Source organism: Bufo bufo, chromosome 3 (genome assembly GCF_905171765.1).
Source record: "Bufo bufo chromosome 3, aBufBuf1.1, whole genome shotgun sequence".
Classification (NCBI taxonomy): domain Eukaryota; kingdom Metazoa; phylum Chordata; class Amphibia; order Anura; family Bufonidae; genus Bufo; species Bufo bufo.
In genome coordinates, this window is record NC_053391.1 from 136,056,398 (window position 1) to 136,083,561 (window position 27,164).

At 43.5% G+C, this 27,164-nt stretch overlaps 1 protein-coding gene across 4 annotated transcripts in view; it reads left to right on the forward strand.

Moving 5' to 3' along the window:
* The window catches only part of LOC120994809 (caspase-1-B-like), a 53,523-nt gene that overhangs the window by 12,925 nt on the left and 13,434 nt on the right, over window positions 1-27,164 (forward strand). For 2 of the 4 annotated variants that reach the window (XM_040423631.1, XM_040423633.1), the window contains exons 3-8: window positions 4,994-5,032; window positions 10,702-10,749; window positions 12,654-12,718; window positions 15,440-15,619; window positions 20,652-20,907; window positions 23,256-23,390. In XM_040423631.1, coding sequence (XP_040279565.1) covers window positions 4,994-5,032; window positions 10,702-10,749; window positions 12,654-12,718; window positions 15,440-15,619; window positions 20,652-20,907; window positions 23,256-23,390 — 723 coding nt within the window. The remainder of the gene's footprint in view (window positions 1-4,993; window positions 5,033-10,701; window positions 10,750-12,653; window positions 12,719-15,439; window positions 15,620-20,651; window positions 20,908-23,255; window positions 23,391-27,164) is intronic. The other 2 variants (XM_040423632.1, XM_040423634.1) reach the window with 1 other exon arrangement.

Here is a 27,164-nt window from a genome sequence, read left to right on the forward strand (position 1 = left end):
GACGGATCCGGATGCGGATCTGTCTAACAAATGCATTGAAACACCGGATCCGTCTCTCTAGTGTCATCCGGAAAGACGGATCCAGTATTTTATTTTTTTGCATTTTTAAAGGTCTGCGCATGCGCAGACCGGAAAACCGGATCCATTTTGCTGGAACACTTGGATCCGGCATTAATGCATTTCAATGGAAAATAATGCCGGATCCGGCATTCCGGCAAGTGTTCCGGAATTTTGGCCGGAGAAAATACCGCAGCATGCTGCGGTGATGATGATGAAGTATAGTCTTGTGTACACGCAGTCTTACCCTTAGGGCCTCGATGCGCTTAGCTGGCTAAGAAGAAGGCATGACACTTTACCATGGGCCACAAAGGCCTAGGATAAGGCACCTATTCCAGAGACCAATTTCCTAGCACTTATCAAATGGAGAATCAAGAAAGAGGGAGGGAAGGTAGGTAGGGGGATCTCAAGGTTCAAAGGGTTCGGACGAGATATAGACAATGTGAAGAAAACAAAATTAATAAACGTGAGGAAAAGGTATCTTTAAAATAGAAGGGACATTACCAACCGTGAATTTATAGACTAAGATTTAGGAAAAACCCCAAAATTATATAAACCAAAGGTAAGTGTTACATAGAAAGATCAAACGCCTGTTTGAAAAGTAGGGTTTTCAGTGCACGCCTGAATGAGAGAAGACTGGGAATCATTTTCAGGGCCAGAGGTAGGTGGTTCCAAAATCTGGCCCCTTGAACCGAAAAAAAACCGTCTGATCTTATTAACTTGCGGGATGTTAAAATTCGCAGAGTTACTAGACCTCAATGTCCTCAACGGGGCGTACCTGGTGAATTTACGTCGCAGGTACAAGGGCCCCACACCATGGAATACCCTATGCATGAAGCATCCAATCTTGAACATCACCCGTTGTTGGACAGGGAGCCAGTGCAAGGCATTAAGAGAAGGAGTGATATGCTCTCGGCGGGCAACACCCGTTAATAGCCTTGCTGCAGCATTCTGCACAAGTTGAAGTCTATGCAAGTTCTTCTTAGGGAGTTCCATGTACGAGGCATTACAATAGTCCAACCGACTGCTGATTGCTTCTCCGCCCAAGGCTTTCCTGAGAGGAGATTCAATGTATTTTAAAATCCTCCTCAGAAGTTTTAGCTGGTAGTGGCAAATACTAACCACCTGATTTATCTGAGGAGCCAGGGTTAATCTGAAGTCCAAGACCACTCCTAAGTCCCTAACCTGGATGGCTGTCTCAGGGACAGGTCCAAAAGGCAATGGCCATTGGGGTGCTGAGGGTGTAATTTTCTGGTCACTGAATGTAATACATTCAGTTTTGGTGCCATTAAGCTTTAGATGATTGGCACTCATCCAGTGATCGATCTCCAAGAGACATCCGGCCAGATCGACTTGATCACCTGTACCTTTGGCAAGCCTAAAGTACAGTTGTGTATCATCCGCATAAACATGAAACTGAAGATTGTGGCTCCTAATGATGTCGGCCAATGGTCTCAGATAGATGTTGAACAAGACTGGAGATAGTGCCGAGCCTTGTGGTACTCCACAGGACAGTGGGAGATCGGCTGAGTAAAATACCCCCAGCTTCACTCGTTGTACCCTTTCCTGGAGAAATGAGACCATCCATGCCAAGGTCTTTCCATCTAGTCCGGCTACCACTTTCAACCGGTTCAGTAACACTTGATGGTCAATAGTATCAAAAGCGGATGATAGTTCCAGAAGAACTAGGACCATAGAGTCGTTCTGGTCTAATGCCATCAGTAGATCGTCCTGGACATTGACCAGAGCGGTCTCAGTACCCCTTCCGGGTCGGAATCCCGACTGGAAGTCGTCAAGAATCCTACGTCCAGGGAGACCACATTTTTCCCCCTACATAGGGGCGGCTCTTTGTTCTATAGTAGATCTGTTCATATATTTTAACCAACTGGATCAAATTCTCCCATTCACTTATCTGGGGGGAGTTTTCTGTACACCAATGTCGAACCATCACAATTCTAGCAAGCATTATTATCCTGCTAAAACTTTTTCCTCCTTATTATTACTTCACTCAGGTTACTCAAAACCACAACCCTTTTTAGCCAATGCCCGTTTTAGCCTCCACTATCTGCATTACTTCATCCCAAAAAGAATGATAATCCCAGATAAAGTGTGAGGAATCTGCTGTGTCTCCCTCACATCTAGGACACTTGGAGTTGTCTCTATATTTAAACCTATAAAGCAGGCATCGTCAAACTGCGGCCCTCCAGCTGTTGCAAAACTACAACTCCCAGCATGCCCAAACAGCCTACAGCAGGGCATTGTGGGAGTTGTAGTTTTACAACGGCTGGAGGGCCGCAGTTTGCGGATGCCTGCTATAAAGCATAGTCAGAGTATAATAAAGGTAGTGTAGGATGGTGAATTTTATAATACTTTGATTATTACAGATAGAGACCTCGAAAATATTTTTATATATCTTATTCCAATTTTCAACAGTGATCTCCCCAATATCCTTACATCACATTCTTGTACTTTTGAATATAATGGTGCCCACCATATCTCTAATAATGTTCTTATACACCGCTGATAATGAAACTCTTTCAACCCAAGTGGACAAGAATAGGACATGTTCTATTTTTTTTGCGCGGGCCGTGGCATGGAGCAATGGATGCGGACAGCACACAGTGTGCTGTCCGCATTTTTCGCTGACCCATTGAAATGAATGGGTCCGCATCCTATCCGCAAAAAAATGGAACGGACACGGAAACAAAATACGTTCGTGTGCATTAAGGCCTTACTTTGTGAAAGAATCTCTCCCTCCACAACTGTGAAAAATATCTGACACCCAAATTGATCCAGAATGGGCAATCTGAAAGAGTTAAAAACTCTCTAATATATATTATGCCAAATAGGAGTGATGGAGCAAGAAAAAACAGTCCCCAATATCTTCTTTAACTTGTGCCAAAGTAAATGTACCATTTTTGAAATCGGACATCCTTTAAACCCGACTATGCTCATACAACCTGTCTCTCATAGATCAATGATGGCTGAACATTTTTAATAAAGACGAATTGAAAAAAAAGATTTTTAGCCCAAAATGACTAACACACAGTCATAAAAAAATGCCCCAAAAGGAGTACATAGCCTTTAAGCAGTATTTGATTCTTAACATTGCTGTATCTGTCACATGTGTTTGAAGAAGGGTATATATATATATATATATATATATATATATATATATACAGTACAGACCAAAAGTTTGGACACACCTTCAAAGAGTTTTCTTTATTTTCATGACTATGAAGGCATCAAAACTATGAATTAACACATGTGGAATTATATACATAACAAACAAGTGTGAAACAACTGAAAATATGTCATATTCTAGGTTCTTCAAAGTAGCCACCTTTTGCTTTTATTACTGCTTTGCACACTCTTGGCATTCTCTTGATGAGCTTCAAGAGGTAGTCCCCTGAAATGGTCTTCCAACAGTCTAGAAGGAGTTCCCAGAGATGCTTAGCACTTGTTGGCCATTTTGCCTTTACTCTGCGGTCCAGCTCACCCCAAACCATCTCGATTGGGTTTAGGTCCGGTGACTGTGGAGGCCAGGTAATCTGGCGCAGCACCCCATCACTCTCCTTCATGGTCAAATAGCCCTTACTTTCAAAGTTTTCCCAATTTTTCGGCTGACTGACCTTCATTTCTTAAAGTAATGATGGCCACTCGTTTTTCTTTACTTAGCTTCTTTTTTCTTGCCATAACACAAATTCTAACAGTCTATTCAGTAGGACTATCAGCTGTGTATCCACCTGACTTCTCCTCAACGCAACTGATGGTCCCAACCCCATTTATAAGGCAAGAAATCCCACTTATTAAACCTGACAGGGCACACCTGTGAAGTGAAAACCATTTCATGGGACTACCTCTTGAAACTCATCAAGAGAATGCCAAGAGTGTGCAAAGCAGTAATCAAAGCAAAAGGTGGCTACTTCGAAGAACCTGGAATATGACATATTTTCAGTTGTTTCACACTTGTTTGTTATGTATATAATTCCACATTTTGTTAATTCATAGTTTTGATGCCTTCAGTGTGAATCTACAATTTTCATAGTCATGAAAATAAAGAAAACTCTTTGAATGAGAAGGTGTGTCCAAACTTTTGGTCTGTACTGTGTGTATATATATATATATATATATATATATATATATATATATATACATATATATAGGAACGAAGAAAGGACAGCACTCCAAGTAAAAATATACTGGTCTTTAATCACCCATGTAGATGGCATCTACATGGGTGATTAAAGACCAGTATATTTTTACTTGGAGTGCTGTCCTTTCTTCGTTCCTGTACATCTGGGGTAAGCAGCAATATCCCTGGACATAGCACCCACATTGCTTGTTTCCAGTGCCGCCGCTACTTTCCCTTCTTTTATATATATATATATATATATATATATATATATATATACCCCTATATTCCTATATTGTATGACCAAACAAACTAGCCCAACATCACAGAACCATTTAATGAAAATGAAAGCACCTAACCTGTGAAACTGGCTAAATTTTGAAAATGAAATGCTCAATTTAAACACCATGAGGGTAAATTATTATACTGAAATACACCTATATTATGCGTATTTCAGGTGCAGATGGTGACCCAACGGTTAGTTGCGCCTCCATCCGCAACTTTTCCCCGCTCACGCCAGGTTTAGAAAAAGGTCTAAATGTAAGACAGCAAGGAAGCCGTTGCCTCTTCCTAACTTTGGCGGAACCACCGCCAGCTTGGGGCTTTATTATGATTGGTGTCTAAAACACCAGTCTTAACAAATGTGCCCCCATATCTTGTCTTTCATTACATTACTGAAAAAACACTAAAAACTGCTATTTTCCTATCCACAAGTAAATAATATACCGTAACCTTTTTTAATTCAATTTTGTGAGTAATATATCATCTGAATATTAATCTGAATTCTGCCTACATTTCCAGCAGCACTTCCATTACCGACACAGGAAGCCATCCCACCAGGTAACGCTAGCTTAAAGTCTATAAGGGTATTGTGTGTGTGTGTGACCAAAGCTAATCACATTAAGGCTTCATGTACACGACCGTTACGTTTTTTGTGGTCCGCAAACCGCGGATCTGCAAAAAACGGAAGCTGCCCGTGTGCCTTCTGCAATTTGCGAAATGGAATGGGTGGCCCATTGTAGAAATGCCTATTCTTGTCCGCAAAACGGACAAGTTCTATCTTTTTTGCTGGGCTACGGAAAGCAATCCGCGTGCTGTCCGCATCTTTTGCGGCCCCATTGAAGTAATTGGGTCCGCATCCGAGCCGAAGAAACTGCGGCTCGGATGCGGACCAAAACAACGGTCATGTGCATAAGGCCTAACAGTGAGTCCTCTGAGGTCTCACTGAAAACATAATTTAGTCCACAAGAAAGCTACAGTATGCAGGAGCAGACTGGGAACTTAAAGTGGCCCTGGAAAAAAATACTAAAAGTGGCCCTGTTTTGTATTTGGGTCCAAACTGATAGAAAGCAGGACCAGCAATACCATATTGTGTCACATTATACCACCCCAACAGAGCCAAATACCACAGTCCATCACAAAATACTGCCAGCAGCACAAAATACATCCCCAAAAACTCCCACTGGCCGGCCTACTCAACTAACAGGTTTCTCCCTGTTTGTGGTTGTTTGTATATAGAGAGAGACCTGTCCATCAAGCCAGCAAATGTCAGCAGGAGCCACCCTCCTGACCGTTCTACCATTTCCAGTTCAGTTTTCAATTATATGCTTTCCTTTCAAACACTGCAGCATTTCAAAGTATACTATAGCTGTTTTGTAACTATGGAGCCTTTCAGAATTTTTTGCCACCCATGGCTCAGGAAGCATGAAGCTGCTGATTGGTTCTTTTCAAAGGGGTTGTGCCAAAATTACAAGTTATTCTCTATCCAGAGAATAAGGGATAACTAACCGATTGGTGGTGGCCCAATCCGCTGGGCCCCCCACCGATCACAAGAAAGGGGGTCCCGTTCCCCCAATCTGATGGAACTGCAGGTTGAGCATGTGCCCTGCCGCTCTATTCATTTCCTATAGAGGGTCCACAGATAACTGAGTACAGCGCTTGGCACAACCCTTTTAACTCAACAAGCAGCTTACAACAGCTTTGCAAGTAAGATGTAAATGCTTTTTGCAACTCGGACACATTTACCCTATGTCTAAATTAGCATCATATCTTTAGTGCATTGCTGGTGAAAATCTCCCAATTTATATGATCATGTGCCTAGACTTTAATGGGCAAACACTATCCAAAAGGATGTCCATTTGGCATAAATTTTATTGGGACACTTCAGGATCCCAGAACCCTGAAGTGTCCCCATTTAAGCATAAAGAAGAATAATTCTGTTAAGAATTTTCTATCTATTGTGGGCTTTCGCTCTGGTAGACAGGATTAGCGGATACAGTATAGAGGCAAAAACAAGTTCTTTGGATCAACCAGTTCAGTGTTTTATTCACACTTTAGGCAAGTGACAAAACAAGCAGTTATAATCAAACAAAAAGTCACCTTGCGATGTTGGTGTTAATTCACACCATGCTGCAATTCTGCCTCAAAGAGTCCTTGCTGATAGCAGCACCAACCTGTTTTCACGCCAAACAGTTAGCAAGCCTTCATCCAGACACCAGGCTCCCAGATCCCAACACAGGGCTCTTGCTTCTGAGCCCAGCTGCCTATTTAAGGATAGCCAGGTGATGCCAAAACCTGGACTGGAACTTAAAATCCAGTCCGGTATTTGATCTCACCTGGCTGTAAATCAGCCCAGCAGCACATGTTGGGAGTAAAATACCTGCCTTGCCAGACAAAACCTCTCACTGTGTCACACTATATACAAAAAATGTTGTTTTTTTCCCTTTTAAATAACATGTTAAGCCTTTATTAATTACCTCCTCGTTGTGAGCAGTCTATAACAACTGACATATGCAAATCATTCAAAGATTCTATAACTAATGCATTTTCTTTTTTCCAGAACCTTAAGAGCCCCCTCTGCCAAAACTAAAAGGTGTGCTGATGGAAGGTGAAGTCATTTTGAGAGCAGAGTGTGGAGATTCTCAATCATAAATATGCTGACGATTGTCGGGAAGAAAGCGTTCCTTCCCGACAACTGGCTGCTCGTTCAGTAAAGGAGACCGCTGTATTTACATGCTGCGATCTCCTTCACAGTATTCGGAAGAGGGATTGCTATTGCGATCACTCATCCCCATACAGCTGCATTGTTCCTAAGCAGCAGATTGCTGTTTAGACAGCACGATCTGCTGCCCAGAAACGATGATTGATGGACAGAACATTTACAATAGGCAGACTGTTGGGAATGAGAGTTAGCCAATTGCCCCATAAATATGACAACCCAAATCAGCTGAGCAAGGACAGGGGGATAAGAGGCACAAACCTCTGATTGTGCTTATCTTCTAGAGCAGAGTTGCACAACGTTTTCTGGTTGGGGGCCACATTGCCAGACTGAACCAATGATGAGGGCCGAAAATAAAATTTAAAGGGGTATTAAAAACAGAAATACTGTATTTATGGCATATTGAACACACAGTATATACCATTAATGTCTAGTTACACCTCCAGGACTCCCATCTAATGGGAGAAATACATGTGAGCAGCCTCAAGATATAGACATACATTTCTGTCACCAGATGGTTGGGGGCCGCACAGATTGGTATCAAGGGCCGCATGTGGCCCCCGGGCCACAGGTTGTGCACCCCTGTTCTAGAGGAACAAAGGTTGACATACTAAAATCTGATTTGTCAAATCCTTGCTTCCATTGATGACACCGGGCAATTACAGGACAAGTACTATAAACCTAATGTTAATGCTGGAAATATCTGGAGAGATTTAAAGTAGCTTAAATAATGCATGTTAAATGATTAGTCTCCAGACACCAGTGCACTTAACCCACCACCAGCACACCTTTACACCCCGTGGCTTACATAGTGATTAGTCCAGAGACACTGAGGACAGCAGGATGACACGAGGCACTGGAAGTGTTCCAGCAAAGCTCTCATGGTCCAGGCACTCACCTTTCACAGTGAGGTCAGGAGGAGAAGGGGGACCCACACTCCAGTACCAGCCTTGGGAAGGCATGTACCAGAGCTTGGGTTATGCTGGCCATACACATGAGATAAAGATTGTCCGGAATTGCCAATTCTGGCAGACTGTGATTTGAAAAACTGGCACAAACTCTTGTCAAAATGTACCGTAATCAGCCATACATGAAAACTGCATGTTTATGGCATGGTCTGCAAAATTCGGCCAATCATTCACCATTGTCCTTAAGAACCAGTGACTCTGTTTTTTTTTTTGTTTTGTTTTTTTACATTTTTAATCTGGCATGTTGCTGCTGGGATAGTTCGTACAAACGATACAACGAACGACTGATGGCCCGCAATGAATGGCCAGCTTTACCACACAGTGGGAGAAGAGCCAAAGAGGAGGGCTGACAAAAGGAAAGGGAGGGTTATTTAGGGCGAGGGAAACAGGACCAGTGAGTTAAGTAGGCAGCCATCAAACACAGTTGTCAGCTGAGGAGAAACTGTGTGTTTTTAGGCTTACTAATACATTTGTAGTATGACTGGGATGCAAATGAGCTCTTAACAAGCTCTTCCTCTAATGTCACCAGATGTAGGCAGCTATCCTATAAGTCAATGTTTGACCCATTAAATAGGCCTTGAGACATGACTTGGATCTTAAATAAGCCAGCACCTCATCTGCAGACAGCTGTTTTGGGGTGATTGCCCCTCATCAGTGCAGAACAGAGAGTACTGGTTCAACTGCGTGAGAGGCCTAAGTCAGGATTTGGGGGGGTACTCTCTCTCCTTGGGGAGAGAGCGCCTTATTCAAAAATATCAGACATGGGCATGTATGTGTTCCACATATGGTGGCCTGTTCATGTGAAATGATATACGGTAAATGTTACTTCATAAACGATACTAGATTGTTACCCCTAAATTTCTGAAATCAAATATTTTCACCATGAAAACCTAGAAGTACAAATGTTAATAGTGATTTTACATTCCTTAATTCATTTTAAATAATGTGGCAACCCTTTCTGAATTACCGTATTTTTCGCCCTATAAGACGCACCGGCCCATAAGACGCACCTAGGTTTTTGAGGAGGAAAATTAGAAAAAAAAAAAATTTGAACCAAAAGGTGTGCTTTTGGTGGGTTTTGAACTAATTGTGGTCTGTGGATGGCGCACTGTTATGGGGGATCTGTGGGTGATGCACTGTTATGGGGGATCTGTGGGTGACACTTATGGGGGGATCTGTGGGTGACACTTATGGGGGGATCTGTGGGTGACACTTATGGGGGGATCTGTGGGTGACACTTATGGGGGGATCTGTGGGTGACACTTATGGGGGGATCTGTGGGTGACACTTATGGAGGGATCTGTGGGTGACACTTATGGGGGATCTGTGGGTGACACTTATGCGGGATCTGTGGGTGACACTTATGCGGGATCTGTGGGTGACACTTATGCGGGATCTGTGGGTGGCACTTATGCGGGATCTGTGGGTGGCACTTATGGGGGATCTGTGGGTGGCACTTATGGGGGATCTGTGGGTGGCACTCATGGGGGATCTGTGGGTGGCACTGTTATGGGGATCTGTGTATGACAGTTATGGGGGGGATCTGTGGATGACACATATATAGCATCTTATGCTATGTGTCATCCACAGATCCCCTCCATAAGTGTCCCTGTAGTGAATGACCCTTAATACAGGGGGTGGGCGTCGCATCTGCTTTTATAATGACAGCGGGGCCCGTGCAGTGACTGTATTCTACTACACGGGCCCCGCTCACTGTATAATCGTATCTCTAATAGTTAATTGTTATGTATATAGCGTAATGGCATAATCAGCGCCTGTATACTTACAACTACAAGCGCTCGGTAGGTAGCAGAGAGGAGGGAGGAGGCAGGCCTGGAGGACGGGCGCTGGCAGCGTGAGTCACTAAGTCACGCGCCTGCGCCGCCTGCTTCATTCAGAAAGTGGGTGGCGCAGGCGCGTGACGTAGTAACTCATGCTGCCAGCGCCCATCCTCCCGGCCTGCCTCCTCCCTCCTCTCTGCTACCTACCGAGCGCTTGTAGTTGTAAGTATACATGCGCTGATTATGCCATTACGGTATATACATAACAATTAACTATTAGAGATACGATTATACAGTGAGCGGGGCCCATGTAGTAGAATACAGTCACTGCATGGGCCCCACTGTCATTATAAAAGCAGATGCGACCCCCACCCCCTGTATTGAGGGTCATTCACTACAGAGACACATAAGATGCTATATTTGTGTCATCCACAGATCCCCCCCCCATAACTGTCATACACAGATCCCCATAACAGTCATAGAATACAGTCACTGCACGGGCCCCGCTCTCACAGCTGATACACCCGCCGTGCGGCATCGCGGCGGGTGTATCATTGAAAATTCGTCAAAATCAGCAGCATTCGCCCTATAAGACACACTGCTATTTTCCCCCCACTTTTGGGGGGGGGGGGGAAAGTGTGTCTTATAGGGCGAAAAATACGGTATCTCCTCATTGTGAGCAGTCTATTACACTGACAAATTAAAAAAAATATATAAAATATTCCATAACATGAGGCACAAATCATGTTCTTTTTTTTCCAGCACCTGAAGAACCCCCTCTGACAAAACAAGAAAAATACAGCCAGCAAGGTAATTGTTATTCAGAAAAATGTATAATGTGAAGAATGGTTTCTGAAATGCGTGCTGACGGAAGGGGAAGTCATTTTGGGAACAGAGTTTGGGGATTCTCAATCATAAATATGCTGACCATAGACTTAGGATGACGGCAGATATCTCAGCCTATTCACCCATAAACCTGATAACCCAAATCAGCTGAGCAAATATTTTAATGTCAGCAAGGACAGGGGAATAAGTAGCACAAACCTCTGGTGGTGCGTATCTCCTAGAGCAACAATGACTGACATAACAATGACCTGTCAAATCTTTGCTTTCCTTGATGACACGTGGTAATTAGAAGACAGGTACGATAAACCTAATGTTAATGCTGGAAATATCAGATTTTCAGTAGTCTAGATCAAAAGGGTTTCCAGGATTTTTATACTGATGACCTATGCTCTCAATAGGTCATCAGTATCTGATCAGCAGACACCCGCCGATCAGCTGTATGAGAATGCACCGACACTCCTGTGAGCGCCGCTGCCTTCTCCTAGCTTACCAAGCACAGCGCTGTACATCGGCTTTATTGAATTGAACTGCACCTAGGCCACGTGACAGTCATCACTGGTCTAGGAAAAGCTGAGAGAAGGCCACAGTGCTCACAGGAGAGCCATTGCTTTCTCAAACAGCTGATCGTCAGGCGTCCCGGGTGTCGGACCCCCACCAATCAGATACTGTCATCAATATTTAAAAAAATTGGTAAAACCCCTTTAATGATTATTCTCCAGCTGGTAAACTAACCCCCAACACCACCACACCGCGTGGCTTATATAGTGATCAGTCCAGAGACATTGAGGAGGATGTTGGGGTTAGTAGGATGACAGAAAGCACGGAGGTGTCCCAGCAAGGTTCTCATGGTCCAGGCAGTCACAATGTTGTACACATATTTCAGGAATTTATTACATTTACTTACGGTTTACAATGCGAGGGTGCATTTAGACTGTCACGTACTGTAGCATTCCTGCTTCAGTGTACATGTGCCTATCTACTCTTTATACTGGAGATCAGTGTCAGTCACATGGTCCAGGCAGTCACAATTCACATTGAGGCCAAGAGAGGAGGGGGTTCCACACATCAGTACCAGCCTTGGAAAGACTTGAGAAGGCATCTGGTTGAGCTTGGGTCACACTTAGTGGGAGAAGAGCTGAAAGTGAGGAGTGACAATGCTGTTAAAACCCCCTGGGAGAGGAAGCATGGCAGTGGGGTTAGCTAGGGTGAGGGAAGCAGGACCAGTTCAGTGAGTTAAAAAGAAACCTTCTCACTGGTTGTGCTGTTTGTGTGAGCGTCTTTTACAGAAAATGAAAACCACCCACTTTGTTAATATGTGAGTAAAATTTGAATTACAGAAAGCTGAGGTGGTGCGCCCAGTCACCTCTTGTAAACAGGGTTGTGCTGTCAACAAATGATTAAACTGAATTGGGACGAATGATCATAGTGACGATCATTTAACCCCATACAGCAACGGTCCTTGCTAGATGTACATGCATGTAATCAGTGGGCAATGGTCAGGAATTGCCCACTGGTTAGCTCCATTTCCATGCAGCAATGATCAGTTTCTGCTGTATGGGAATGAATGATCGTTACTACAATCTATTGGCCCATGTAAGAGGGCCCTTAGTGTATGGCAGACCTGCAAACTGACACGGTTTTCTACTCTTCATTTTAAAAAAAATCGGGGGACATATACAAAACCACATGGCCATTATCAATAAACACGTAATTGACAATGAATTTTTATGAATAATAGAAACTACTGCGACTTGCATGGCCGCCACATCTGATCCTACCCTTAGTTTAGTTCATTTGTTTAACATTTGTTCAGCACTTCAGCCCACACCAATTGGTAAGATAGGTAATCTATTGTTCTTTTTATTTAGAAATTAACGGAATCACGCCGAGCACACACGAAGAATTCGTAGAAATAATGAATAAGGAAAAAGACGTAAGTTTGATTCATTAGGATTTATTTCTTGATGAATGTCATGGTTTGGCATGTTTTACATGATATGATGGTAGATATTAGCCAAATAGCCATTCTGAGCCAAAGATTTCCAGCTACGTGAACCAATACTGTTCAGTGCTGATCTCACTTTCATAAAATGTTTTGGTCCAAAGAGGTCAGGGCCGATTTATTCACATCCCCCAGTCTTGTCATGGTTGGGAACAACCATGGCAGTTTGACCGCAACATGTGAATGAGTGAAACATTACTAAACTCAATGCACTTGTCTGTGTATAAATCAATGAAGTATTTTTCTATAGATATAGAACATCTCAGCACTGGCTTGGAAGTCCACAAGAGACAACTAGGCATGACACAGACGGATTCTGGTCAGCATAGTAATATCACATGGTCTTTTGGCTGTTCATATGAAATGTCCTTGTACATGTATGCTGTTAAATATACTGTTCAATGTCATAATTCATTGCCAATTTATGTAAAACTTCAGAAACCCACTAGAAACCATGAATATTGGGCTTATTAGAGAATCTCCATGCCCAAATATTCAAATGATATCACTTGTAGAGCAGCAGTTTGCACTTCAGAGCTGTCCTTCTAACTGTAGGAACATTTTGGAGGCTATACTGTAAGAAACTGCATTTGGTCACTCAGCATGCATACCGCTATATAATTACACGTCAGGCTCCCTAATTTCACCTACCTCTCCTCTACTTGTGCCAGTCAGTCTACTTTAATCAGTATAAAAGAGTAGATAGGCACATGTACACTGAAGCAGGAATGCTACAGTATGTGACAGTCTAAATGCACCCTCGCATTATAATGCAATAAGTAAATGTAATAAATTCCTGAAAGATGTGTACAACATACAAGCTGAGCAAGACACACAATGTTTGGGCATACGCTTAGCATATAAGTGTCACGGCTGTATGTGAGCAACAATAGTATACACAGTAAAAGAGCTACTGACCGGACCCAAACTAGGGAGGATAAAGGGTGACCCCTGTCAGACCCTCAACGCTCTCCCTATTCTGCTAAAGCACATGCCCGGATCCAAATGGCGGAACGAGGCATGCCCACGTGCCTAAGACTGATGACCACTGTAACCCCTACAATAGTGGAAGGGGCACGGCCACCGGTGCCCTACTCAGTATATGGAGGGAACCGTGGCCACCTCAGATCCAGTCAGAAAATAATCAGGTACACAACAATGTCTGTACACTTAGCTGAAGGTGTTGCAGCCGCAGAGAAGACGGATCCAAGGACAGCTGGCAATATCCGGAGTGCTTGATGCAGCAGAACACAGATCCAGTGAACTGATAGCTACAAGTGAAGATACTAAAGCAAGAGCTACAACTGAAATGAGAACTATAATCCACGCCCTACAATAGGAGGAGGGGTGATATAAAGAGAGGGAAATCAAACACATGAGGAACAGCTGGGAGGAAGGAAACCAAAAGTAAACAGAGCAGTGAGAACTCCTCCCAGCTCTAGTAGTGACATCATCACAGGGGTGGAGAAACAGAGCTGTGAGAACGTCCCAAAGCTCTGGTAGTGACAATAAGGTTCATTGATGATAAATGTGAATGCATCTGAGATCTGATAATCTTTAGGAAACACTTCCATAAATTTTTTATCATATCTAAGTCTGTAAAGACCCTATTAGACTGCACGATTTAAGGCCAATGGTCGGGGATATTAACGTTCGTTCACTGGCTGATTATCACAGCACATGTGTAATCAGGTATTTGTTGCCGATCATCTATAGAAAAGAATGAGGGAGGAACGACTGCGGTAGCAATCGTTCCTCTCTCATTCAAAGTTTGCATCAGCCTGTGTAATCAGGCCGGTGCAAACAAGCACAGATACAGTAGATGATTATCATCCATCAGCACTCGCACTGACCAAAGAATGGTACACCATGTAACTTGTAGTGAAGGTAATCTTCTTAATAGTGGTTGTAGTTGTGAGTTATCCCTCTGATCCTCAGCTGTGTCATGTGACCAGCACAACTAGTCTCCAGCTGACACAGAGTCTTATGTGTGGACAGGAAGTCACTTTCATAGGAATAAATAGAAAAACTGACCTCCAGTCCACACATAAGAGACTGTGTCAGTTGGAGATCAGAGTGTCAGTCACATGACACAGCTGAGGCCCAGAAGGGAGGTTATAACTCACAAATACAGTCACTGGTAAGAAGATTACCTTCACTTATCACGTACCTTCCTAACAGGCCAGTGAATAAATTTTTTTGTTGGAGAGCTTCTTTAATAATTCCATAAGAGACTTCCATAAAGGGGCGGGGGTAAAACTAGAAGAAAGACGAGAGCTGTGATGGCTGTGTACTTGCACATTTATTTTGTTAAGAAAGAAACCATACCTACATTATTGACAGGGTCACATTAGTTTGACCCCTACCGATCTGACATTGATGGTATATCCAAACAGTATACACCAGTGGGCGGTCTGAGAAAACGGTAGGGGTGCCCGTTCACAGTGCGGCCCTGCCACAGGATCTTTATGCAGATTACCTCTAATTACCAGAATCTGCACCATCTACGGGCACCCTAAGCAAGAGTGGGATTAGTGCAACATCTGGAGCCACTAGCTGAAGATCACTGCAATATAACCAGTTTTTTTTTTTATTCAAAGCAATGAGATTATGGAAATATTCACCGATAAATGTTTTTGTTTCTTCCTCTAGATATATCCTATACGACAGAAGGGCAACCGAAAACGCTTGGCTTTGATTATTTGCAATATTAAGTTTCATGATAAAACTATTACGGAGCGAAAAGGGGCAAACTTTGACATTGACGGAATGGGGGAACTATTAAAAGGATTTGGCTATGATGTACAATTCGAAACTAATCTCACAGCTGAGGTAAGGACTGGTATATAGCTATACATACAGCACATAAGAGTGAGAATAGTCTATATTAGTATAGTCTAATAACTGCTTTAGGCATACCTCCCAACTTTTGAAAAGCCAAAGGAGGAACAAGATCAGAATTGTAGATAGTGCACTATGACCTGTTTTTTTTAAACTAAACCATGCCCCAAATGAACTACAGACACCTAATCCCGCTCAGTCCCCCTTATGCCCCCACACAGTAGAATGCCCTCTTGGTGCCCTCACACATTAGTAATGCTCTCTCTGCCCTTTCACAGTAGTATGTTCCCATAGTGACCTAACACAGTAGCTATGCCCTCTTAATGCCTGACACAATAGTTATACGCTGTTAGTGTCCTCTCACAGTAAGAATGCCCTGTAAGTGCCCCTACACAGAACTTATGTCCCCTTAGTTATCCTTTCCAGCAAAATGCTCCCTTAGAGCCCACACACTAAGAATGTGCCCCTACAATTATGACCCCTTAGATGCTTCCACACAGTAGAATGCCCCACTAGTGCCCTTTTCACAGTAGAATGTCCCCTTAGTTCACCGTCACAGGAAGAATGCCTCCTTAGTGTCCTCACACAGTAAAATGTCACCTTAGTGCCCCCTCACAATAGTGCTGTCCCATTAGTGCCCCCCCCCCCACAATGATGCTATCCTCTCAGTGCCCCATTAAAATGGTGCTGCCCCCTTAGTGTCCCCTCACAATAGTGAAGCCCCTATAGTATTAATAAAAATAAAAATGTAATAATCACCTAGCCTCATTCCCCTGATGAACAGAGACCCATAGTTCCCCATCTTGTGCTTTCTCCTGCTTAGCAGGCGCGTTAACATCACTGCATTGTGCCTGCCTGCTGGAGAGTGTACAGGCTGGCAAATGGTTGAGCAGGGAGATGATGTCACCCTGCTTCACTATATTATTCAACTGCATCCTCAGAACACAGATACAGTTGAAATCGGGACATACCTCAGCCCTCCCAGGATGGTGGGCAGCCACCCAAAACCAGGACTGTCCCTGGATGGTTGGAAGGTATGGTAGGCCAGGACCACAAAAGGACTAAAAGTGTGAGTATCGCACTATTGTAATTGTGAAAGATCATAATGTGATACTGTGTCTAACGCATTCCTATGGGGCCTCTGTTATGTATGCAGTGTTACAATTCCCTGTAGAGCTACACCCTTGAAGGGGTTTTTCCATGACAAATACTTATCTCCTATCCAATGTATGAAACTGCTGGAAATAGCTGAGTACAGCCTATCCCCTATGCTGTCGTATCCTATTCTGTGGACTTTGAATGTTTGTCATGAAATAACCCCTTTAAAAAAAGGTTTCCAATTTTGTGTAATTAAAACTAATTTGTTGTAAAATGAAATCATGTAATTTTGTACATTATATGCTGTGGCCTAATCTGATAATGCATGACACCATCTGGTGCACACGTCATTATTAGGGTGGCCACTGGCTTCACCCCAGAAAACTGGACCTCACCGGCCACGCCCCCAAACCGATAAACCACGCCCCACCTCTGTGAAGACGTCTGGCCACCCTAGTCATTATACACCCCTTAACAATGAAACTGCAACACCAAGAAGGACAAGCTGTTAGGTTATGCACATCTAGGAAATAGCAGATGTCGCTAAGATGTGCAGATAATCAAATTTTCAAGCACCTAGCTCCAATCTGTGGCATGTGGGAGGGGCAAGAAAACCAGACTGAAAGCAATGTTTTTTTAGCCACAATAAGGCTCAAAAATTGGATTAAAGAGGACCTGTAACAAAAAAATGCAATGCAATCTAACACCACCATGTTATAGCACAGGATAACACCCCCCCCCCCCCCCCCCCCCCCGATAGGTATTCCCAGGGCAGCAGATATAATTGTATAAATTACAAGGTTTACTGAATCTTTCCCACAAAAATCTATATCAATCTGCTCAGCTTGTCCTGCTCTATAGCATGGTGCTTTCAGATTGCATTGTATTTTTGGTGACAGGTCCTCCTTTAAATTTTTAATAACAGGTTCCCTACTCAACAGTGGACACGCTGCATCACGACACATGTTTACATATACATACCATACCATATGTATGCAACACACATAAATACACCATATACATGGTACACATACATAAATACACTGGATATACACTACACACACATACCACCCAACTAAGGAGCTAAACTATCCACGGTGCGCGAATGGAAGTGAACATCTCCAGCTGCCCTGCCGCTGCCAGAGCACCAGATCGGGATTCAGCCGGTAACTGGAGGGACCTGGCTAAATCCCATGACTGTCTTTAAGTCATGTGGGATGATTGATTTGTGTGATGCCTCCTGTTCATCGATGTGGCAATTATTACCACTTTATAGTCAGAGATTGGTCTGTAGACCACATGGGCAACGCCATGAAGAGTCCTTCCAAGAGAACATTAGGCCTCATGCACACAACCGTATGTATTTTGCGGTCCGCAAAAAATACAGATGACGTCCATGTGCATTCCGTATTTTGCGGCTCAGAACAGCTGGCCCCTAATAGAACAGTACTATCCTTTTCCATAATGCGGACAATAATAGGACATTGCGCAACGTGAATTAGGACATGCGAAAATGGAATGCACACGGAGTAACTTCCATTTTTTTTTACAAATCCATTGAAATGAATGGTTCCGTATACAGTCTGCAAAAAAAATGGAACGGACACAGAAAAAATATACGTTTTTCATGCACACAAACTTATTTTCGGACCGTATGCGGAACCATTCATTTCAATGGGTCCACAAAAAAACGGAAGTTACTCCATGTCCATTCCGTTTCTGAATGTCCGTATTTCCGTTCCGCAAAAAAATACAACATGTCCCATTATTGTCCGCATTAGGGACAAGGATAAGACTGTTCTATTAGGGGCCAGCTGCTCCGTTCCGCAAAATACAGAATGCACACAGACGTCATCCATATATTTTGCAGATCCGTTTTTTTGCGGACCGCAAAATACATACGGTGGTGTGCATGAGGCCTTACTCCCGGGGTTATGGTTCGTGGTGGTATAAAATATACAGGGAGTGCAGAATTATTAGGCAAGTTGTATTTTTGAGGATTAATTTTATTATTGAACAACAACCATGTTCTCAATGAACCCAAAAAACTCATTAATATCAAAGCTGAATATTTTTGGAAGTAGTTTTTAGTTTGTTTTTAGTTTTAGCTATTTTAGGGGGATATCTGTGTGTGCAGGTGACTATTACTGTGCATAATTATTAGGCAACTTAACAAAAAACAAATATATACCCATTTCAATTATTTATTTTTACCAGTGAAACCAATATAACATCTCAACATTCACAAATATACATTTCTGACATTCAAAAACAAAACAAAAACAAATCAGTGACCAATATAGCCACCTTTCTTTGCAAGGACACTCAAAAGCCTGCCATCCATGGATTCTGTCAGTGTTTTGATCTGTTCACCATCAACATTGCGTGCAGCAGCAACCACAGCCTCCCAGACACTGTTCAGAGAGGTGTACTGTTTTCCCTCCTTGTAAATCTCACATTTGATGATGGACCACAGGTTCTCAATGGGGTTCAGATCAGGTGAACAAGGAGGCCATGTCATTAGATTTTATTCTTTTATACCCTTTCTTGCCAGCCACGCTGTGGAGTACTTGGACGCGTGTGATGGAGCATTGTCCTGCATGAAAATCATGTTTTTCTTGAAGGATGCAGACTTCTTCCTGTACCACTGCTTGAAGAAGGTGTCTTCCAGAAACTGGCAGTAGGACTGGGAGTTGAGCTCGACTCCATCCTCAACCCGAAAAAGGCCCCACAAGCTCATCTTTGATGATACCAGCCCAAACCAGTACTCCACCTCCACCTTGCTGGCGTCTGAGTTGGACTGGAGCTCTCTGCCCTTTACCAATCCAGCCACGGGCCCATCCATCTGGCCCATCAAGACTCACTCTCATTTCATCAGTCCATAAAACCTTAGAAAAATCAGTCTTGGGATATTTCTTGGCCCAGTCTTGACGTTTCAGCTTGTGTGTCTTGTTCCGTGGTGGTCGTCTTTCAGCCTTTCTTACCTTGGCCATGTCTCTGAGTATTGCACACCTTGTGCTTTTGGGCACTCCAGTGATGTTGCAGCTCTGAAATATGGCCAAACTGGTGGCAAGTGGCATCTTGGCAGCTGCACGCTTGACTTTTCTCAGTTCATGGGCAGTTATTTTGCGCCTTGGTTTTTCCACACGCTTCTTGCGACCCTGTTGACTATTTTGAATGAAACGCTTGATTGTTCGATGATCACGCTTCAGAAGCTTTGCAATTTTAAGAGTGCTGCATCCCTCTGCAAGATATCTCACTATTTTTGACTTTTCTGAGCCTGTCAAGTCCTTCTTTTGACCCATTTTGCCAAAGGAAAGGAAGTTGCCTAATAATTATGCACACCTAATATAGGGTGTTGATGTCATTAGACCACACCCCTTCTCATTACAGAGATGCACATCACCTAATATGCTTAATTGGTAGTAGGCTTTCGAGCCTATACAGCTTGGAGTAAGACAACATGCATAAAGAGGATGATGTGGTCAAAATACTCATTTGCCTAATAATTCTGCACGCAGTGTATGGTAGCCTGCAATCCATCAGCGGTAGCTGTGCTTACACACTATAGGAAAAAGCACTAGCCTATGTCCGCTCCCACAGTCCCCGGCCAGCACTTTTCCTATAGTGCACAAGCGTGGCCACCGCTGATGGATTGCAGGGTGGTCGTAACCATCGAATCCAGGAGTGTAATAATGTATCCAGCCAGCAAACGAAGCAATATGGATAATAATACATTAGTAAGTGCCTTGTATTAACTTTCTCTACATGATAAGCGCCACTTACTGAAGTGACACAACCCCTTTAACAGTCTGACACAACCCCTTTAACAGTCTGATGTGAATGAGCTGTATTTGATGTGCCTCATAGTTGGTGCAGTTGAATGAGAGTACAGTATTTGTATCGTTCTCTTTTTACTTTTTAGGAGATGAAAACCACAATGAAGACTTTTGCTGCTCGCAGTGATCACAAAGACTCTGACAGCACCTTCCTGGTTTTTATGTCTCATGGTGAAAGAAACATCATTTATGGGACCGATTTTAAAAGAGAATACATAGAAGGCCAGGAAAGATTGACCGGTGACCTCCATGTTGATGCTATCCATGATACCTTCAATAACATAAACTGCCCAGGACTGCGGGAGAAACCAAAAATAATCCTTATCCAGGCTTGTCGAGGACGTAAGTTAAAGGAATTTTTAACATTTAAGGGCTCATTCACACGACCGTGGTTTTTGGTCCGCATCCAAGCCGCATTTTTGCGGCTCGAGTGAGGCCCCATTCACTTCAATGCGGCCGCAAAAGATGCGGACAGCATTCCGTGTGTTGTCTGCATCTGTTGCTCCGTTCCGTGGGCCCACAAAAATTATGAGTCATGTCCTATTCTTGTCCGTTTTGCGGACAAGAATAGGCATTTCTATAATGGACCTCCTGATCCCTTACGCAAATTGCGGAAGGCACACGGGCGGCATCCGTGTTTTGCGGATCCGCAATTTGCGGGCCGCAAAAGACGGCACGGTCGTGTGAACAAGGCCTAATAAATACGTTTTATTATGACGCTGGAGAGAAAATAGGGAGTGCATTAAAAGTACCCAATACACATGCTGCATTGTCCACATTGTGATAGGACAAGAGGTCCTTTATGTCACAGATCATACCTATCAGCATTGAAAAACCTAATGCTGTGTTCACACTTCTGCTCGTTCTTCTCCGTCAGACTTCCATTGCTCTTCGAAGGCCACAATAACATGGTTTCCCACATTTATTAATCCTGTGCCATTTGTAAAGAGTGGCCCACATTTAAAGGGAACGTGTCAGCAAAAAATGACTTATTGTTTATATCACAGTTTTATTTTTAACCCTTAGAGGACCCTGGGATTTTCCATTTCTTTAGCGTTTTTGTTTTAAAATTACATTTTCCAATGTCCTCGTAATATGTCCAATGGCTCCAAAATTGTGGCTAAAAGAGGACCTTTCACTGGGTTTATATGTTAGAAACTGGTATGCTTACCAGATAGGACGGCCCCTACAGATGCCAGCACTTTTTTTTGCGCCTCTGTTCCGGTGTTGTGTCCCCCGCTGTTTTTCGCACCCAGTATGTTAATTTAGAGTATCGGTACAGGGAGGAGGAGACGGCCGGGTTTCTCAATGGGCGTCTCCTTCTCCCTGTGATTGGATCACGGCACAGCCAGGGAGAAGGAGACGCCCATTGAGAAACCCGGCCGTCTCCTCCTCCCTGTACCGATACTCTAAATTAACATACTGGGTGCGAAAAAACACCGGGGGACACAGCGATGGAACGGAGGGTTATTTTAGAAAGAGAAAAAAAGTGCTGGCATCTGTAGGGGCCACCCTATCTGGTAAGCATACCAATTTCTAACATATAAACCCATGAAAGGTCCTCTTTAATAATTCTGTCAGCCAAAGACTTCAGACCAACTAATAATAAAATAAAGGGCCATACTGAAACAAGACAAAAACTATTTAAAAAACATTTTTTTATTTTTTATTTTTAAATTCCTGAAATGTATGATATAATCCCTAGAAGTGCTGCAGACTGGCCTAGGGAGGTTACTTAGGGAATAGAATTTGTTTTATGTGTTTATCAGCGTGTCGCACTTCTGTTCAGCTCATCATTTATCATCCTGGAGGTGGGTAGGACTTAGGCAACATTAAAGAGTAACTAAAACTTTCTTATAACTTTTAACAGTTCTCTTAGCTTAGCGGAGCAGGCAGAAGCAGGAGCCCGCTCCGCTTAGCTAATCCTGGCACAGGGTACCCATGTGCTATGCCAAGAGTGACGGTACTAATCGTCCAGGGAGCACAGGCAGGAGTAGCAATGTGCGCTCCTTCCCTTACTCACAGCGCTGCTCCGGCCCTATTGATGAAATGTACTCCGCTGAGCTGTCAGCGGTGTACAGAGAACTGAGTTTTAAGCGCTCCAGGGAACGGTGCACTTTAGGGAGGGAAAAGTGAAGTAATAAATAGAAAGTTAATAAATAAAGTATATTACAGATTTTATTAGGGCACTAGGGACAACATATTAAAAGTTTATGTAAAGGTTTAGTTACTCTTTAAGGAAGAATGTATGTGACCTAGGGCTAAATACTCTTTGTACAGGTAAAGGCCTCATACACACGACCGTTGTTGTGTTCCGTTCCGCAAAATGGGGTTCCGCTGTTCCGTGATCCGTTATTGTTTCCGTGTGTCTTCCTTTATTTTTGGAGGATCACCAGACATGAAGGAAAGTAAAAAAAAGTCTAAGTCAAGTTTGCCATGCAAATGATAAGAAAAAAAACGGACGCGGATGACGATCTTGTATGCCTCCACGTTTTTTCACGGTCCCATTGACTTGAATTGGTCCGCGGATGACAAACGGTGCATTAGCCGAGTTTAACGGACCCATTGAAAGTCAATGGGTCCGCAGAAAATCACGAAAAATGGAACAACGGACACGGAATAAAACAACGGTCGTGTGCATGAGGCCAAAAACGAATATTTCAGACTGAGAAACAAATATTTTTACGCAGATAATAAAAGCCGGCAATTGGTCAGTGACAGTTCTCAGCCGTCCCCAAGCATCAAACAAGAAGACATAGAAGATGATGGTATGCGCATGATTCTGAAGGAGACGGACTTCATCTGCTTCTATTCAACAACACCAGGTATACAAATTACTAGCACTAAGGGGGTCATTTATTATTAGATATACGACAATTTTTGGCATACATCTGTCGCAGATTCCGTGGCAAAGGGGATTTGCGGACGAATCTGTGACTTCCTCGCTTACACCAGGTCTAAAAAAGGGGATGGGATGGTCTTTCACTTTCTACGTCTGTTTTAGGCATAGAAAATTATCGAAATCTACCCCAGCAAGGAAGCTGCCGTAGATTAAGGTCAGCGGTGGATGCACCTAAGTTATGCAGAGGCTGACACCTCTACATAACTTAGGCGCATCATGAACCAACGCAACGGGTATTAAGAGCAGTGACCCCATAAATGTTTAATAAAATACAGGTATTCAGAGCCAAGTACACTTATCTATAAGTTTCTGGAACCAAATAACCCATTGTAACACAAAATAACCCTCTTTTAGGGTACAGCTACACTTCAACATTCTTGAAACTTTTTTTGTAATGATAGTTAATGGTGTCTCAACGTGACAGGCTGTGATTGCGACAGTTACAAAAAAATGCAACTTGGATGGATTTTTTACGACTGTCGCATTGCAGTCGCAGTAAGTTACATTGTGACACCATTGACTATCATTACAAAAAAATGTTGCATGACCATGTAGCCAAATCCTTAGGAGAACCCACTGAAACACATTGGGGCAATGGACAACCTGTGCAGGCGGATCACTTCTGGGTTAACCATAGGGTTCCTCCAGGAAGATTTCTTAAAGGCATTTTCCAGTTTTCACAAAGTCAGACATTTACGGCCTAACCTTAGGCAGGGGCTACATATGTGCTCTGCAATGGGAAGTCTCAGAAAATGTAATAAGATTTATGCAATTTGTCTGCAACTAGTTATTGTGTGACTTTTTTTTAGAGATGTGATTTAGTGGTAAAAAGCCAAATTGCATACAAGTCACAGTTGCATTAAGCTTGCATTGTGGTCTAAGACAGCAAAGTTGTCTGCGACTTGTGACCTTTAACCAAAAATCAAACAATGTTGGATTTTTGCGCAGTCACGGCATGTTGCGTATCACATTGTGACATAATTGACAGTCAGATGTGATGTTGCAATACAACGTAACACATGTTGCCATGTAGCCCCAGCCTACAGGCTCACGCATATGGCCGCAAGTATTTGGCAGTCCGCAAATTGTAGATCGGCAAAACACGGATACCGTCCGAGTGCATGCCACAATTTTTTTACTCCTGCAGAAATGTCCCATCCTTGTCCACAAAACAGACAAGAATAGGGCATGTTCTATTTTTGTGCAGGTCTGCGGAACAGACATATGGATGTCGACAGTCCGCCTCTTTTGCGGCCCCACTGAGGTTAATGGGTCCGCATCTGATCTGCTAAAAACACGGATCGAATGCAGACCAAAACTACAGCCGTGTCCATGAGCTCTAAGAATAGGCCATTAGTGTTTGATTGGTGGAACTCCAGCTCCCATAGGACTGAGCTGCAGAAGGAAGCACAGCTGCCTGTATGGACAAGATGCTGTAGCGGATTAGGAGTGAAGGGGCTCCTTTAGGCCTCTTTCACACGGGCGTTGCGGGAAAATGTGCGGGTGCGTTACGGGAACACCCGCAATTTTTCCGCGCGAGTGCAAAACATTGTAATTCGTTTTGCACTCGCGTGAGAAAAATCGCGCATGTTTGGTACTCAAACCCGAACTTCTTCACAGAAGTTCGGGCTTGGGTTAGGTGTTCTGTAGATTGTATTATTTCCCCTTATAACATAGTTATAAGGGAAAATAATAGCATTCTGAATACAGAATGCATAGTAAAATAGCGCTGGAGGGGTTAAAAAAAATAAAAAATAATAATAATAATAATAATTTAACTCACCTTAGTCCACTTGATCGCGATGCCCGGCATCTCCTTCTGTCTCCTTTACTGAACAGGACCTGTGGTGAGCATTCATTACAGGAACAGGACCTGTGGTGACGTCACTCCGGTCATCACATGATCCATCACCATGGTAAAAGATCATGTGATGGATCATGTGATGACCGGAGTGACGTCACCACAGGTCCTTGACCTGTAGTGAATGCTCACCACAGGTCCTATTGAGTAAAGGAGACAGAAGGAGATGTCGGGCATCGCGATCAAGTGGACTAAGGTGAGTTAAATTATTATTTATTTATTTTTTAACCCCTCCAGCGCTATTTTACTATGCATTCTGTATTCAGAATGCTATTATTTTCCCTTTATAACCATGTTATAAGGGGAAATAATAATGATCAGGTCTCCATCCCGATCGTCTCCTAGCAACCGTGCGTGAAAATCGCACCGCATCCGCACTTGCTTGCGGATGCTTGCGATTTTCACGCAACCCCATTCACTTCTATGGGGCCTGCGTTACGTGAAAAACGCAGAATATAGAGCATGCTGCGATTTTCACGCAACGCACAAGTGATGCGTGAAAATCACCGCTCATGTGAACAGCCCCATAGAAATGAATGGGTCGGTATTCAGTGTGGGTGCAATGCGTTCAACTCACGCATCGCATCCGCGCGGAATACTCACCCGTGTGAAAGGGGCCTAAGGCCCCTTTCACACGGGCGTTGTGGGAAAATGTGCGGGTGCGTTACGGGAACACCCGCAATTTTTCCGCGCGAGTGCAAAACATTGTAATGCGTTTTGCACTCGCGTGAGAAAAATCGCGCATGTTTGGTACCCAAACCCGAACTTCTTCACAGAAGTTCGGGCTTGGGATCGGTGTTCTGTAGACTGTATTATTTTTCCTTATAACATAGTTATAAGGGAAAATAATAGCATTCTGAATACAGAATGCATAGTAAAACAGCGCTGGAGGGGTTAAAAAATAAAAAATTATAATTTAACTCACCTTAATCCACTTGATCGCGTAGCCCGGCATCTCTTCTGTCTTCTTTGCTGAACAGGACCTGTGGTGAGCATTAATTACAGGTAAAGGACCTGTGGTGACGTCACTCCGGTCATCACATGATCTTTTACCATGATGATGGATCATGTGATGACCGGAGTGACGTCACCACAGGTCCTTTACCTGTAATTAATGCTCACCAGAGGTCCTGTTCAGCAAAGGAGACAGAAGGAGATGCCGGGCTACGCGATCAAGTGGATTAAGGTGAGTTTAAAAATGTATTATTTTTTTTTAACCCCTCCAGCCCTATTGTACTATGCATTCTGTATTCAGAATGCTATTATTTTCCCTTATAACCATGTTATAAAGGAAAATAATAATGATCGGGTCTCCATCCCGATCGTCTCTCCTAGCAACCGTGCGTGAAAATTGCACCGCATCCGCACTTGCTTGCAGATGCTTGCGATTTTCACGCAGCCCCATTCACTTCTGAAAAACGCAGAATATAGAGCATGCTGCGATTTTCACGCAACGCACAAGTGATGCGTGAAAATCACCGCTCATGTGAACAGCCCCATAGAAATGAATGGGTCGGTATTCAGTGCGGGTGCAATGCGTTCACCTCCCGCATCGCATTCGCGCAGAATACTCGCCCGTGTGAAAGGGGCCTTACAGTCTCCTGCTCCGTATGCTAATTACTACTATCGGAGCAATGGGCAGCAGACATCAGCTTCTCTCCTGGGCGTTCCTTCTCCCTGGCTGTGACGTTCTGCGATGTGATTGGACAACGCTACAGCCAGGGAGAAGGAACGCCCAGGAGAGAAGCTGATGTCTCCTGTCCATTGCTCCGATAGTAGTAATTAGCATACAGAGCAGGAGACGGTAATGGGGGCACAGCAGGCGAATGGAGAGGC